This window comes from Alligator mississippiensis, chromosome 12 (assembly GCF_030867095.1).
Source record: "Alligator mississippiensis isolate rAllMis1 chromosome 12, rAllMis1, whole genome shotgun sequence".
NCBI lineage: Eukaryota > Metazoa > Chordata > Crocodylia > Alligatoridae > Alligator > Alligator mississippiensis.
The window spans coordinates 57,039,984-57,056,219 of NC_081835.1; the positions used below are offsets into that span (position 1 = coordinate 57,039,984).

The 16,236-nt window shown below is 43.4% G+C and overlaps 1 protein-coding gene across 3 annotated transcripts in view; it reads left to right on the plus strand.

Annotated features, from left to right (window-relative positions):
• The window catches only part of LOC102575623 (collagen alpha-1(XXVII) chain B), a 226,635-nt gene that overhangs the window by 196,860 nt on the left and 13,539 nt on the right, over positions 1-16,236 (plus strand). For all 3 annotated transcript variants that reach the window (XM_019475657.2, XM_019475658.2, XM_014608190.3), the window contains 8 exons: positions 6,433-6,489; positions 6,673-6,726; positions 8,247-8,300; positions 11,150-11,203; positions 12,790-12,843; positions 12,919-13,026; positions 13,441-13,548; positions 14,819-14,926. In XM_019475657.2, the coding sequence (XP_019331202.1) occupies positions 6,433-6,489; positions 6,673-6,726; positions 8,247-8,300; positions 11,150-11,203; positions 12,790-12,843; positions 12,919-13,026; positions 13,441-13,548; positions 14,819-14,926 (597 nt within the window). The remainder of the gene's footprint in view (positions 1-6,432; positions 6,490-6,672; positions 6,727-8,246; positions 8,301-11,149; positions 11,204-12,789; positions 12,844-12,918; positions 13,027-13,440; positions 13,549-14,818; positions 14,927-16,236) is intronic.

The following is a 16,236-nucleotide window of genomic DNA, read 5'->3' on the forward strand; positions in this document are numbered from 1 at the left end:
TTGCATCTCTGAAAAGGCCTGTAGGCATGAATTTCAGGGCATGTGTTTCTTGGTTCTAACGAAATCCTACTGAATCCTCAAGACGAAAGAAATTAGATCAGTAGGTTTTTTGTTATCAAGTCAAAATGACACCCTGCACATGTGCCCCAAGAACTCTGCTCTTCAAATATTTGTCTGCTGTTGCTGGTGTGTTTAGCCTACTGCACTTCATAAATAAAACAGAAGTGGTCTCCCTTCTTTCCCCTCTTCCCCATTTTACTCATCTCTTCCCACACCCCTGACCTGCCTATCCACCCACACACTTTGACAAGCCCCTTGACTGCAGCTGGGATGAGTAAGAGCCATTAATGCATTGCTACTTTTCATGCCCCCCCCCCCTTTTTGCTTCAAGGCTTTTGCTGAGTCAGCTTAATCACAACCAGTTCAGGCTGGAAGAGTGACTCATCTTTTAATGACTTCCTGTTGGCACGGCTTACCGTTCAGTGCTCTGAGGATGATCCCAGCTGGCTTTGGCTGTGCTCACATTGCTGCCAGAGTCAATCACGCGTCTGTCAGTAGCAACAGCAGTGGTTCTTTCCCCCTCCCCCCTGCTCCCCGTACAGGAAGGGAAGCCGTAGTAATTGGAAAAAGTTGTAAATGGGGTCCCCATGAAGAGTAAAGATGCTTGAGCTTTTTTTTTGCCTGGTTTTCTACCTCTCTGCACTTAGCGTTCCTACCACAGGAAGTACTCAGCGCAGCAGCCAGGCAAGCCATTGGCATTCCCTTTGCACTGGTCTTATAACACACGGACATGATTGCACAAGTGCATCTGTAGGCAATAATTTCTTTGCTTAAAGGGGCTCTCGAGACTCAGAGAAGAAATCCCAAGGATACACATTTACCAGGACATGGAACCCCATCACAATGGTTCAGGATTTCCTATCTAGGCCATTGTGTCTGAACGTGCTCCACCTTAACATGAATTTCTGCGATGTGTCTCCTTCATACCACGCTCGTCTCCAACTACACTAGCAGTGAGAACCCACAGTGGATGACTGGCAAGGAACATTGTTGTTCAAGCTGTAGATATGCACTCCTCCGAGAGGCTACACCCTGCATATAAATATGGTGGGTGCTACCAAGAACTCATCCATTTTTCCATTCCTGCCTTCCAGCCCTAAGAGACATCCCCAGCACTAGAGCAACTGATTGAGTCTCTGCTGCTTTCTCATCTCCATCATTGTCTTTTGGTTTTTCTTCTCCATTTCTGTGCTTTTTAAAGCCACCTCTTCCCCTCTTTTCTGCTAAGCCTTCTCATAGTGTTATCCAGTTGTACCCAGATTATCCATATTGACTATGCTAAGAATGACCTCTTTTGCCGAACTGCCGGCACTGCTTACTGCAAACATGTATTTCTGCTATGAAGTTTTCTCATCTAGCTTCATTCATCCCTCCATATTTTATGGGTGCTGCCTGGATTCACAGCACAATGTAGCATGGCTGCAGATGCTGCAGTATTTCCCCAAGGCCACCTATAACCTGAGCAATGAAAGAGGAAGAATGGAGGGCCTTGAAAATGAAAGGGTGAACAGAAAGCTGGAGAGGAAATGGAAATAGGGCTGTGATGATTCTGTGACATTTTTATCTCCCAGTAAGTTAGTAAAGCAGATGAAGAAGGATACTTAATGGTGAAGAAGGTCTGCTGTTGTCCAGAGAAGTAATGGGACTGATTGCATCAGTCATTTTGGCATTCAGCTCCATGGTGCCATCCCAGCTAATTACTCTACAGCATTTAATACATTGAAAGCTCCTCAAAGAGGCCTTGCTCAGAGCAGATGCCTGCATTTGGCAGCAGCATGGAGCTGTCCAGATGGGATCCTTTTAAAAATTACAAACTGGTGTATCTCACTGTGGGAAAGGAGCCAACAACAACAAGCCTCCCCTTCTCCATGCATTTTCCATTTGTATCCCAACATGTTTACTTTTCTACCCTTTTACTCTTTTTTTTGTTACTGCATCTTCCAGAGAATTACAAAAAAAACTATTAATCTTCCCCTCTGTGAGTAACCCAGACCCACACATCAAGAAGTCCTGAAGCAGTTCAGCCTCACAGTACTGGACTAGATCCATCATTCAGAACAGGACATCCACAAACTGATGAAGACCTGAGGCAAGGTTTCACATGTTGAATCTAAAACATTGCCCCCTGTGTTTAGCAGTGAGCTCTGAAGAGCCTGATGATCTTTGAGGAAGTCCTACATTTTAAATTTTCTTTAAGGTGCAGTCCCCCATGCCTGCTCAGGCTCTGAAAGGGAACCTCCTTGAACAGAAGTATCTGATATCAAGACTTCTGCATCTCAGCATGTTGGTTAGAATTTCCACTGAGATCGGAGGGGTTTTTGTCCTTTATATTTAGGCAGTTCCCAGGAGTGTCTAAAAAATGCATCTTTTCTTCATCAGTGATCAACTACCCAAATGTCTCTATCCAGCTTTCTACTGACAAGTAGCCCTTGTACAGCCTCTTCCTATGTTCTCTTTTTCAAGAGCTCCCCTAACACTTCGACAAGTGTGATCAATGCACCACCCAGAATGCTTTCTATTAAAGACACAATACTGATGCCACCAGTACAATCTTGAATTTTGAAATGGCACTGTATAGACAAAGGGTGTCTGCAAAAGCCTTTAGGAATCTACCTCTGCAGGCCTTGCAAAAGCTGACACTGGCTCAAGCTCCTCCTCGCCCCTAACCGGAAAATCTGTAATATAGCTTGGCCCATCCTTCCTCCCCTGTGGCAGAAATACTTTTCAATAACCCCCCAAGCCTCTCCAGAAAAGAAGGCACCAGCAACAGTCAAACTCTGAGGCCAGAGAGGTTTTCTGCAGCAGGACATGGGCCACTGCAGATTTGCCATTGCCAAAAGCCAAGTGCAGACAAATTGCTCTGCAGGTCTTCTCTGGGGTGGTGGAGCTGCTGAGCATTTACAGAGATCAAGTACACTACTGCTATTCAGATCACCAAAGAGAAGGATGGCAGAAGGACGGGGGTGGCAGGATGGAAGAGTGAAGACAGCAGCAAAACCCCAAGGAGCTGTTAAGACACTGAAAAGGGTTGTTCTGACCATTTGCCTGAACATTACAGAAGTCTATAAAATATTTGGTTCTGTGTGTATTTACTTTGTGGGCTTTGGTGCATGTTAGGAGTCCTGGTGCAGCAGCCCACAAAGCCAGGATGCAAGTCACCCCAAAACTCCACAAAGGAACAGTCCCAAAGCTGGAGCCCAAAGGAGCTGTGAAACACAGTAATCCTGAGAAGCCAGGACACCAAATATCCAGTGACATCAAGTAGTCAAAAACCAAAGGAGCTGGAATGTAGCTATGCTGTGTGGAGAGATAAGAAACAGCCGTCTCAGAGCTGGACTCCAGAGAAAATAGGCCACTGTAGCTCCAAGTAACTTATGCAAGTGAATTTAAAACAGCAGCAGCAAAACAGCATGCATGTGAAGAGTCTGGAATGCAGAGCCTCCAAAGGATCAGAAATACAGTGGTATTTGGGCCATGGAAGAAGTCACCTTTTGGGGCCCTGTGGAAAGGCTCAGTTTCAGGCTCCCACTGCAACATAACACCACTTGGTTGTGGACTACAGTGCATAACTCTGGTAATGCAACAGGATCATCTGACCGGATTGGGATCCTGTGTCATCACGTAGTATGCACTGCTCCAGTGCCCCTCCTGAACATAGGTATTGCCAACTGAGAGCCAGGCCAAGCCCTTTGCTTAGCTTGGGGATCACTTATCCATACAAATCATCCCAGTGAAGTCAGTGGAGTTCTTGCATAATTGGCTGCATAAGGGGGTAACCTGAGTGACTACAAAACCTGTGATAGCAGCATGTCACCTAGGTATTTGGATCAGCCACGTTCTCTTTATAGCTCAGAGAATGTGCAGCGAGGTGGGGAAAAGCACGGTTCGATTAAAACGCTACATTGACTGTCAAAGCAATAAAATTCAGAAAAATCACAGAAGCATCCTGCATCCTCTCTATTACAGGTCTCTTGCTTAATTTTATACACAACAAAAAAAAAAAAAATAGCTCTGTGCACCTGGTTTCTTAGAAAGGGGTAACTAGACCAGGTAAGAAAAAAGCCAGCAGATCAGTCATGCATCACTAGAAATCAGCTTACCAACTGCCCTGGACTCGTGCTGTATGTTAGCTCTTTATAATAATCCTCCTTCTTAGTGCAGTGAGGATTTTCCCCAGCCCTTTTGGCAGACGGATGTGCTTAAGGTTGTGTGTGCTGCAGCACAGCTTTGCTTCACACAAATTTGCTGGTTCCTGCTTGGTTGAGGATGGGCAAACTGGAACCAGCAGATAAAAACCATTCCCAAACATGAACCCAAATCATAGTTTCATAGTAGCTCAAAAGGCCAACTGCTCCCTTGCTCCCCTAGAACATCTAAACGCATTTCCACTTTCAGATCTCGACGGAGTTGAAAAGAGTGGAAATGCCCAAAAGGAGGTTCGTGAGCAGTAGTCCTAGTCTGACCAATAGCAAGAAATCCAGGAAATAATGAGAGCAGCTCAGAAAAGATCTCCATTTTGCCTGAGCCCAAACTCTCAACTTTGAGGGTTAATCTGAACAGAATCCACATCAGTTCATCTACCATAAATCTAGTCAGCAAAGTACCTCTCTTTCCTTATATCAAAGGATACTCAGGAAAATGTTACCCAACAATACTTCCATATCCTTAGCCTAAGAGGAGTTTAGCCATGATTCAGCCCTCATAATCCATGTCCTAATGGAGATTTAGGTGTGATACTCCCTTCAATAAACCTCATCCTCTGAGGTATGCATGCATTTCTTACAAATAACTTTAGCTCAATTTTCTTTAAATGGAAAAAAGACTGGATGCAAAAGAGGCTTGGGCTAAATTTCAATAATGTCTGTGAGTCTACATTCCACTGGCTTCCTAAGAGATTTAAGGTATCTCTTCACCGCAGTATGCAGAGTAGTGCAGAGATACTCAACGCATCTTTAAACAAGCTTCTTGATAGCAGAAATTAGTCAGCACTGAGCTCCATGCTGCCAGGCCTGAACTATTTCTGATACCTAACTGGGTTTCTTTAGAGCTAGCTTGGATATGTCTACATTACAGTCTAAAGTTCAGATTACTCTATAGGCTCCTAAATTACCCAAGGCCCAGAATTTCAATAGCATGGAGGCACATAAGAATGCAGATAGGCACTTGGTGGAATTTGCTCAGGTACCTGGCCCTGATACAATTACCTCCCATTAAAATTATCGAGGGCCTGAGTGTCCATCTCACTTAGGCCACATGTTCACTGTGCCGAGTGGCAATACCCCCAAGCAGTGCTGCAAAGGGGTGGCCTCTTCAACTAGAAGCAATGTAGCTGCATCTCTCCATCACTTCAGGCAGGCTGCTCAGCACGGCTGAGTAACAGAACAAATTTGCCCAGCATCATGCTAATTGGCTTGTCTACCAAGCCATGAGAATGGAGTTACACATTTTTTGGAGCAGCACAATGTGCTGAAGGGTGCTGCTGCCCAGCCTGGTTGGTTTGCTTACTTTATAACCATAGCCACAGGTGCTTTGAACGCACTTATCAGCGCCCCAAAAGCCTTTATGTACCTGTCTCTAGACTGCTTTTGAAAACAGGACTTAAATTCTTAGGCCTCTTAAGCATTTTTTGAATATGCTCTCCTTAACTTTAAAGGGGATCTATCCATCTGAAATGTGTCTTTAAAAATCTATTTAAAAACAAGCAAGGATATTTTTGGGAGTGATATATTGTATTGGACCAACTGCACAGTTGGCAGAAATTTGAGACAATCTTTCAAGCTTTTTTCAGGTCTCAGTACTCTTCTTCAAGTCACCTCAAAATATTCTCCCCTCCCACATTGCTTGGACCAACACTACCATGATCTCTTTGAAAGGAATTGAAAAGTATTTGCAGAAACTGTTGGAGTCCTCCCAGCCTATTGGGTGGTTTTGCCATCATGTATGACTATTTAAAAACTTACATAGTCCTGTGCAGGAGACAGGCATGCAAATAGGAGAAACCGATTAATTGGCTGCACAGCAAAATGGTGTGAAGCTTCTTTTGCACAAATTTAACCAAGTAGAGAGAGACAGAAAAATGATTTGATTTACTTTTCTCCCCTCATTCCTTTTTGGGAATCCTAGATGTTATTTATGACAATATTAGCTTGAAAAAAACCCTTCAAACAGAAATGTGATTTTTTTTTTCATCTTAAAAGCTGTTGCTGTCCTTTAATAAACAGCTTTTTTTTTCCATCTGCTAATATCAAAGGCCTCATTTACATCCCACTGAAGTCCTTGGAAAGAGTTCCCACTGACTTTGGAACAGGTCTTTATAAAACCACTTGTCATGTGTGCTCTGGGTTATTTTAATGCTAATATTAATGTCCACAGGGAGAACAAGGTGATGATGGGAAGATAGAAGGCCCCCAGGGACCACCTGGAGACAGAGTAAGATATTGCTCAATCCTTTCTCTAATCGTTGTGGACTGGATTTTGCACGTGGTGCACATGCAGATGAAACAGCCGGGTGGATTCTTTTCCTGGTCGTTGAGGATCCTGCCCTAAAAAGCCAAGACAGAGTGGACTGCTGATGTTTTGCATGTACCTCGAACCTTTGCTGTATTTTTGTAGGGTCCAGTTGGTGACAGAGGAGATCGAGGGGAGCCCGGAGACCCTGGTTACCCTGTGAGTTCTATCCCTTACATCTTGCTAAAAAACTAACCATCTGGAGGAAAGTTCTTCACTTGTATATAGCCTATGAAGCATTAGGTCCTTTGCCTTGGCCTCATGTGATGCATGATAATTCACCATTGTTACTCCACGTGAGAGCAACAATTGTCCAGATCTTTTTCCTTAAAGCAGGAGAGAATTTGTTGAAGGCAAGGAAAAGTCCCGTACATCAAAGCCAACATTCCCAAGAGTCAAGAGAGAAAGAACAGGACTTTCTGATCAATGATCCTTTTGAATCTCAAGGAAATACAATAAGGAGTTTGCTCATGAGGCTTTGTGAAAGAGCTCACAAGACCTGTCCTGATAAAGTTGAGTAAGACTCAGGATCGGTGAACTTATGTATGATGACATGGGTGCTTTTATGGGGATCCCTGTTAGCTTAAATTAATTGGAAGCTTCCAAAATCCCCTCTGTCAGCTATGAGCAACTTTGCCACAGTTAGATTTATGAATGAGTACTCCTTACTCCTGTCTCATCTCTTTAAAGTCTTCCAGTCCTCCCATCCATAGTCTCTCAGCATGAATAACTGAGCTAGTCTGAAAAGACTCTGAAGACTAGGTCTAACCTCAGCACCAAAGTCATCCATGAGAGTGATTAATTATAATAACATATCAACCACCCTAATGTTTAACCTTCAGATGTCTCTTCATGGGTCCCCAGGGTAGCACTCTTATAATCCATAGTGCACTGGTATCCAAATGTTCAGTCAAACTAATCCTGTCTATATTTAGGGATGCAGCAGATAAACCCATTTCCTACTTAAATTGTGATGTACTGGATAGGTATTACTATCAACTGCATGTTTCTTATGACTGTCCATGAAAGAGCATACACTGTAATGGAACAGGAGCCAGCTGTCTTCATCCAAGATGTCCATTTCTCTAACAGTGTTAGAGAGGCCATGTTTACTTGCTTTTACCTTTTTTTTTCCAAAAGATGCCATCTGCAGTTCTGAAAAGTATTGATTAGATCATACCGCTAAATTTTGCATGGTGTCTTTCAAACAGGAGCACAAAGTAAACTGAGATACAGTCACAGAGTTACACTGTAATATTGGGAAAGAACTGGGATAGACAAGATGAAAGAGTCAATGACAAGAGGGGTATAGGAAGACTGTGAAATACTGAGAAACTATGGGATGAGGAGAGGGAAAATTCAGAGTAAAAAATAAGTGCAAGATATTACATAGGGAAACTCTAAGATGAAGAAGAAATTAGAGAAGAGGAGTTGAACTTGAAGAGGGCTCTTTTCCCTAAGACAGACACTCACGCTTCTCAGAGATGTTTGCCCGAATTGCACCACCCATATGCTTTGTCTTTACAGAATTAGCAAAATACAGCTGTGTGCACTGCAACTCCCCCACCCTCCATCTTCCCCTCCATTAGGACCAGGTGTACCGTTACTGCAGCGCCCATTACTGCTTACGCACTGACAGAAAGAATCCAGAGAACTAACTCTCTCTCCTTGTATTTAAGGGTCAAGAAGGGCTTGATGGGGAAAGAGGAAAACCTGGACAGCAAGGCTTACCTGTAAGGGACTTCTGTTTTATTTGATTAATTAAATGCATTTATTACAACCTGCTCATATTGTGTTGTGTATGAGAAAAGAAGAAATAGAACAAGCAGGATAGGAAAGAGAGCTTCAATAAACATGGTAAGACACAAAGTACAATACATGCATTTCCAGGTGCCAGGTTTTAGTGGGATATTTTATCTATATCTATACCTATTGAACTTATGCTTCTGAGTATACAAAGTATGTCATGAAGTGGGGTATACAAAAGCGGGGAATGGAAAGCTCCACATGTTCTAATAAGGTATCTGTAGGCCTGTTTTATTGGATGTTTTAGCAACAGGAGGAGGACTGGAAAGCTTGGAAAATTAACATGCTATCTGTATATTAACATGGGGCATTTATTTGGAAAGCTATGGCCTGAATCCAAGACAGGTTAGTAGTGACCCAAAGTATTTAGACGCAATGTCTGCATGATGGTCTCTAAGAAATGCCTTATGAATACCTTTGCCACATAAGAATGAGCTTGATCTCAGTCCAGCTCTCACCAGACAGATGGACTTCACAATGCACAACTGCCCCCATATGCCCTGGTGGCTGTCTTACCAGGGTCTCAAACCAAACTCTCCTCTGGCCCCTGCAGAGTCTCATCCAAGTCAGAGCCAGTTCCCCATGTTCGCCTGTTCCCAATCTAGCATGCTGAATGAAGGTTAATTCAGTCAAAAGTCAGTAGACTGATTTTTTTTAAATTTGAACTTCTCAGATTATATATGCAGTTATTGTCATTATATACACACACAAGCATCCAGTTAACCGCTGAGGATTTTCATGCTTTAAAATACACTATTTTTACATACAGTTACGGTTATGGTATCTGTAAATTAAATGGTAAATGCATGCAACCCTGAGCTTCCCAAGTTTTGAGAAATAAGCTCTCTACATTGGCCTAGCAGCTCATTCTACAAAAATTATTTCATATATTAACAATGGCAAACACTATGATGAAAGTTTATCCTGATCCTTGGTGGGTATAAATTGACACTACTTTACTGAAGTCAGTGGAGCTTTGCCGATTTGTGTCAGCTGAGGATCTGACCCTTTGTGTTCATACTGCTCTCGGAGAAAACTTTCAGACCTGTATTCAGGAGGCTGCTGTTTGAAGACAGGTCATGAAATGAAGCCAACACTTGCACATTCTAGCCCATGAAGTTACACTCTTTTTTTGCACAGGGTGCTCGCAATTCTTTTGTAACTTAAAATATTGCTTAGTTGTAGACAAAATAATGCAAAAGTCTGTTAGCTCTCAGGCATGGAGGAGCATGAGGGCATTTGTACAGGAACTGGTTAACTTGCAGTTAAAGGGGGCAGGGTTTTATCATGCAGCTTGCTCTGCAGTAACTGCCCTTATGCATGCTCTTATCCTACAGTAGTTGAAAGATAAAGCCTGGTAGTTTAGCCCTCGCTGAGTACATACACGCACGTACACAACCACACACAGTTACCACAAAGCAGCCGATACGCAGGAAATCCCTGTCTGCTTTTACCTCAGAGAACTAGTTTGTGGTGCTGGTACCATGGCCAAAATGTCAGCAGGGGAAGCTTTCATGTCAATGTGGTTCTCATGTCTCAAGCATATTATTCTTATTGTCACATAGTAGGAACAGCAAAGTCGCTAAAGCCATTTGTAGACATGCGAGATACTGTGCCTACCTTCAAGAAATCCATATGTAACATATCCCTGAGAAGGGCATATTGCTTGTGCCATTTGTATTTATTCTGGTTCCTGACTTGCATTAACTCAAAGCCTCAATAAACACCATTCCTGAGAGTCAGCTTGCTGTCTGGCTCCTTTCCCTTACTCCTATCAGAACAGTACATCTTGGAGAGCAATAACATACTAAAAAGTATTAGAAATTGTGAATCAAATTTGAAAGAATTCCCATTCTTTATGGGGGGAAGTATGGGGAGTATGCCATCATGGGTTCTATATTTGGGAGTAACAGAAGTTATGTTAAGGGGTCCAGTTTTAAGTCCTGTGACATGGTTAGAAGTGGGTAGATGATCCATTTACTCTGAATGTATACTTTATATTATATAGAGGTTACAACCTCTGAAATGACCCAAGATAATCATCAATGCCAGGTAGCTCCGGATTTACCTTAGAGGTTTAGAAACAGTAGGTTCAAAAACAGCAGGCAGCTATAAACAACTGTGAAAGAGAGCTGCAAATACGCAGTAACCTGCAACATCCTCTTTGAAATAAGTCCAGAGTGTTTCATGGTTTAGAAAATAATCATCTTATCTTCTCATTATTAGCAAAATACACTGAAACAAGAACATAATGTCAAAAGGGAAGGGCAAGGGAGTATCCACATAACAGAGAAGAGAATTTGAGGGTTTTTTTAATTTCCTCCTAATAGCTAGCCTTAAGATAGTTGATGCTGAGCTGCAAGAGATGAAGGCGGCACAGGAGAAAGACAGAAGATGGGAAATACCACAAAGATAGTATTTGCTATAGAAACTGAAGGATCTAGTTTAATAACCGAGCTCTAACTGTACAGCAGCAAAATTGATCCAACCACCTGCTCTTCGTTGTATTTCTCCACATCACCTAGTAGTTACCCCAACCACAAATGCTGCATAAGAGTTTGATTAGTATTACTTAGCCAAAGTGATACCATTAAACCATAGTGGGAGATACTCCTTTGCTTTTTCTTTCCCACTAGGCATGTCAGACCAAAGGTTGTTCCCATTAATTTGCTCTGTGTGGTTAATGCTGTTAGGTGCACAATGAACGCAGCTCTGTGTTTCATGCAAGGTAGCACCAGAAAAGAATCTTTAAAAGATTTTAATCTGTCTTTTTTAGGGAGACCCTGGACCACCAGGCCAGCCTGGCCCAAAGGGATCCAAAGGTGATGAGGTAGGTTTCAAAGCAGTGGTTTTATGGCATTCAGAGCTTAAAGATGATGTGAAATCAGGACGGTCATGATTTTTCCCAACGTCTGTGGCTTGTTCCATGGTCTGTGGCTGGAATGGCCATGGAGAACCCAGCAGGAGGGCAGTAAATATTGATTTGAGTATCCAAACCCACTAGTTTTTTGGCTTTGTGGAGCTGAAGAAGATCAAGAGAATTATAGTACCAGCAATGTTGGTGAATCCCAGACAGGCTTTTAGTTACTGATTTGGTTTGCATCTCTTTCCCACAACTCTGCGCTTCCTGCCTCTCTAGCCCACAACTGGCTTGCCTACCCCTGAGGAAATCTGAACCAGATAAGTGTCTGTCTTTTCCTTGCTAGGTTTGAACCATAACATTTAGCAGGCTTAACCAGTTCCAGATCCAGAGTCCATTATCCATATGGTTCTCCATTTGTCCTGCTTCTATGACCCATTAACTGCTCCTCTCTCTCTTCAACAAGAGAGCCCACTACACATGATTTCATCTGGACTACATATCATACTAATATCCACTCCCATCTCCCTCCCCATTCATCTCAAGACCTTCCCAACTCTTTAATCATTAGACTTGATTTGCTGAAATGTAAGTGCATGACCCCAAAACTTGGGAATTCCCATTGCATGCTGGTGGCTGCAGGAATCCTTAATCTGACCCCTTGGGCACAATGCCAGGAAGCAGTGTAATCTCCAGTAAACACTGTAAGCAAAGAGCAAGCTGGCCACAGCATTCAAAGGAAGATTGACCCTGCTGCCCATTATAGAGCTGAAACTGCAGTCAAGCCTAATGAATAACAGAAGCAACATCCCCAGCAGCTCTTGCTTTGCACAGTTGGCCTGACTGTCTGCATATGGAGAAGCAATACACAAAAAGCATTTATGTTTTATTTTTTTAAAGTGGTGGTACGTGACAGAGCTGCATAGCCTAGCAAGTCTAATGAAGGTAATGAGGCTGAGTATTGCAGAGGCTACTACCAACAAACCGTAGGGCTAAGTGACTGCTCCTTTTACCCCATACTGACAAAGCAGCACTACCTATTTTTAGCCCCAAGAATCCTACCCACCTCTCTTGAACTGCACACCAGCTGCTCAGCACAGAGAGGGTTATCCAGCAGAAAAAAGAGTAAGACCTGCTTTCTATGACTCCTCTAAAGAAGGATAGATGTTAAGCTTGCTTTCCATGATGCTGACTGATTCATGGTGTCAGAGAACTGACAAAAAGGAAGGCTTTTAAGCCTCCAGTTCTAATATACACCAGAGTTGTCGAGCCCTCTCTCATGTTCATCCTTGTTTATTTGTCCTCATCTGCTCTGCATTAGGAAAATGTAGGTCCTTTCCTTCTAGCTATTAGTTCCTGCCCTAGATACTCTCAAGACATACTAAAGAATCCCTTGTAATAAAACCAAATGATAGTTCATCCTCTCACTGCTGTAGCAACTACATTTATACATCTCCTTTTTCAGCTGTTCTCTAATGTACACACTGAAATCTGACCCCCAAATGGGACTGCACTCGAGCTGCTGTAATTTTAGAATTATTTCTTTGTGCTTTTAGGGTCAAAAAGGAAAGCAGGGGACACGGGGCTCTACTGGCAGCAGAGGCTCACCGGTGAGTGACAATTCAGTCTTTCCTTTTTTGAGTCCCCAGCCTCCACGCCCCTCACTGATGCCTTTGTGTTTTCAGGGTCCTATTGGATTACCAGGTCCTAGAGGAGTGGTGGGACGGCAAGGTCAGGAGGGTGCTCCTGGAATGGATGGAGTGCCCGGGAAAGATGGCACACCAGGGCTGCTAGTAAGTGTGTAATTGTGACACTGTAATCAAACACTACCCCAGAGGAAGAAGGGCAAAGGATAGTGTAGCAGAAACTGATACACCTACTGCTATAGACAGGCTTTTATATACGGGGGGGGGGGTCATGTGCACTCTTACAGAGACTTCACACGCACAAACCCAAGCAGATGTCTCCATGTGGCCAAGTCTGTAAACAAACCGACACTCTCAGCCAGACAAACAGGCGCTTGTATGCACAGACCCACGTGGTGTAGGAGCAAGTATGTGAGCACATGAACACAACCGTAGACAAACACGCACCATCCCAGCCACATTTGCCCACCATAGATGTGGTCACACTGCTCTTCCTGCCTTTGCAAAGGGGAAAACATGCTCAGGTGAACAGACTAACTTTCTCTGGGATTTCTTTTACAGGGAGAACAAGGAGATGACGGGGAAGAAGGCATAGTAGGGATGTCAGGAAAAAGAGGGAACCCTGGTGTACCTGGTCTCCCTGGAGCACAAGGACCACCAGGATTCAAGGTCAGTGTTCAGCTCAGTACATGACACTGTCACAAAAAAAACCCTATAGCCTTGGTGAGATGGCCAGGAAAAATTGTACTGCTAGAGCCATGATCCACACAACTCTTCAAGAGCTGATGCTGCTAGAGTTTCAGTGAACATGACAGGGCACCTCTTTTGAAAGCTCAGGAGTCCTAGCTGGGGCTGTCTTTGGAAACCTACACTGCTGGAAGGAAATTTGTGCTGCTCAAGTTTTCAGCAAGCACTGACATGGCTTAAACGGATGGAATTGGGCACTGCTGTGAACAAGAAGCAGAAAGAAAAGGCTTAGTTAGTGGATTCTTCACTAATTCTTGCCCTATCCTAGGTGGGTCACAGGATACAAATCAGACCCAACAACAATTCAGCCATTTGTAAAAAGGTACAGTAAGTACAGCGAGCCCAGCTGGATTTGGAAAGTCCAGAAGAATCTGAATTAAATTCTACTCATTTAACTCATCACTGTCACTTGCTGCCCCCCAGCTGCTTTGGGGAGAATAACACGCGGTCACCACAGATGACCAAAACCAAGGCAAGAGCATTAAGCATTGCTGCAGATTTTTAGGAATGTATTTGGATTGGTCTCCTTGCTGCATAGGGCACCTGCTGTCTTATCTCAGCAGACTCTCCAGACCCAGACATCCAAAGACTCTTTGTCCATCCACACTTGCCAGAAACACTTTCTGTCCCTGGAGCTTTGCAAGGAGAAGGGGCATACAGGGAAAGGAGCTGCAAAGCTTGTTTATGGCCTTTGATTGAGGAGGCTGGTGCCAGGGAAAATGTTAGCTTTGTAGCCTTTGGATTAAAGTCATTAAACTAAAACCTTGGAATTCCTTCAACATTTCAGATGGATTAATCATCAATCACTAGCCTTGTCCTGGGAAGAAACCATGGGAAACGGGGACAGGACAAGTATTCGGGCAAGGGTAGAAAGGAAGGTGGGAAATGAGTTTCTCCCCTCAAATGCTACATTCCCAGTACACTCTCAAGGGCACTCTTTGTATGGCTATGCCTGTGGCTGTACGTCTGGGTGACTAATAAATAGGGACACACTAGTGTCCATTACTGGTCTTATGCTGAATGTTCTGAAATAATCTGCACCGGCTCTGAAGGATCCATAGATGAAGCCCAGTTCCTTACCACAATGACCATCATTTTCTGTTTCTTCATATATGCCTACATCTGCAGTATACTTTTCTATTTGATCTGTTAAATGATTTGTTTTGACCTGGGATTATTCTGTTATTTTTAGGGTGAAAGAGGATTGCCTGGGCAAACTGGTCCAATAGGGAAACGGGGAACACAAGGAGGAATGGGACTTCCAGGAAGCCCAGGAGAGCCTGGACCCAAAGGACAGCCGGTTAGTGGTATAGGTGAAATGATTGTGTCTGCCAATGCGCCCTTTCTGCAGAAAGGGGAAACAAGGCCCCAGGATTGTGTAGAAGAAAGGAGTCCTGGAATAGCAGAGGAAGGAGGAACTTGTAACTGGCCTGTTCATTGACCCAGGAGTCTCTGTGTAGTTGTTCTTCCAGAACACACATGCATTTCCTAACTTGCCAGAATTCACCTCCACCCCACTGCACGCATGCTCACTGTCTATTTGTATTTGCATTCAGTGGGATCTCCAGATGTTTTGAAATATGTAAGGCCACTGACCAGGCTGCTGCTCTAATAAAACACCAAGCATCACAAACTGTGAGCTTACCACTATAGCACATGCAGCCAAGCTGTGCATACATATCTAGCAATGTTTTACGAAAGATCAGGCTTGCTGTAGAACCATGACATTGAAATTGTAGACCAGGCCAATATACCTGCTTTCCCCAATGGCAGACCCATGGTAGGCTTGGATGATTCGTTCTCTTCCTTCACTCTAGATGCACTATCATGGGAAGTTCTGAGCACCTCCCTCTCTAAATGGGTAGCCATTCTAGAGATTAAAACCCACATACATATAGTGTGCCACAAGCTTAAGGAATGCCCTAAATACACTGTCCCCTGGAATTAATAAATAGTTCCACTCTGTGACCCACACAGTGATTAGGCTGTTTAAGCAGCCTAAAATTCATGTAAGAGTCATAAAGCCTTGTTCCTACTCAGCTGATTGCCTTCTTGATTAAATATTTCCTTTGCTATAACAGTTGCTGTATTCCAAGTCATCACAGGCACGAAGGCTATCTATGCAATGCAATCAGGTGTGATAACAGCATGTGTTGGCATCTCTCATCTAGGTTTAAACTAGCAGTGAAGACATGGTAGTGCAAGCTCCAATAAGTACATGTCCGAAGTCTCCAGTGGGTTTAGCCAATGCTACTATTGTATTTACACTGAAGACTGGTGCCCCACATACCTAGATTAAAGCCTATTCAGGTGTGCCTACATGCATTACAGGCATGACTCCTAATGGCAGCATAGAAATATGCCAAAAGATATTAGTCAAAAAGTTACCTTGGAAAAAGTAGCTGGAGATTATAGACCCTTTTTTCTGAAAAGTTGCCCTTCAGCAGACCCTCAGTCATGGATACTCCAGACTTACTTTTTATATATAAACTCAAATGCCAAAGCTAAAAGCAATAAAACCAGACTTTGAAGTAGTCCAACTTCAGAGTCAGTGAGAAGCTAGTACAGCATATGCCCAACTGTACATGAAGGAAGGGTCTTCATGGCCAA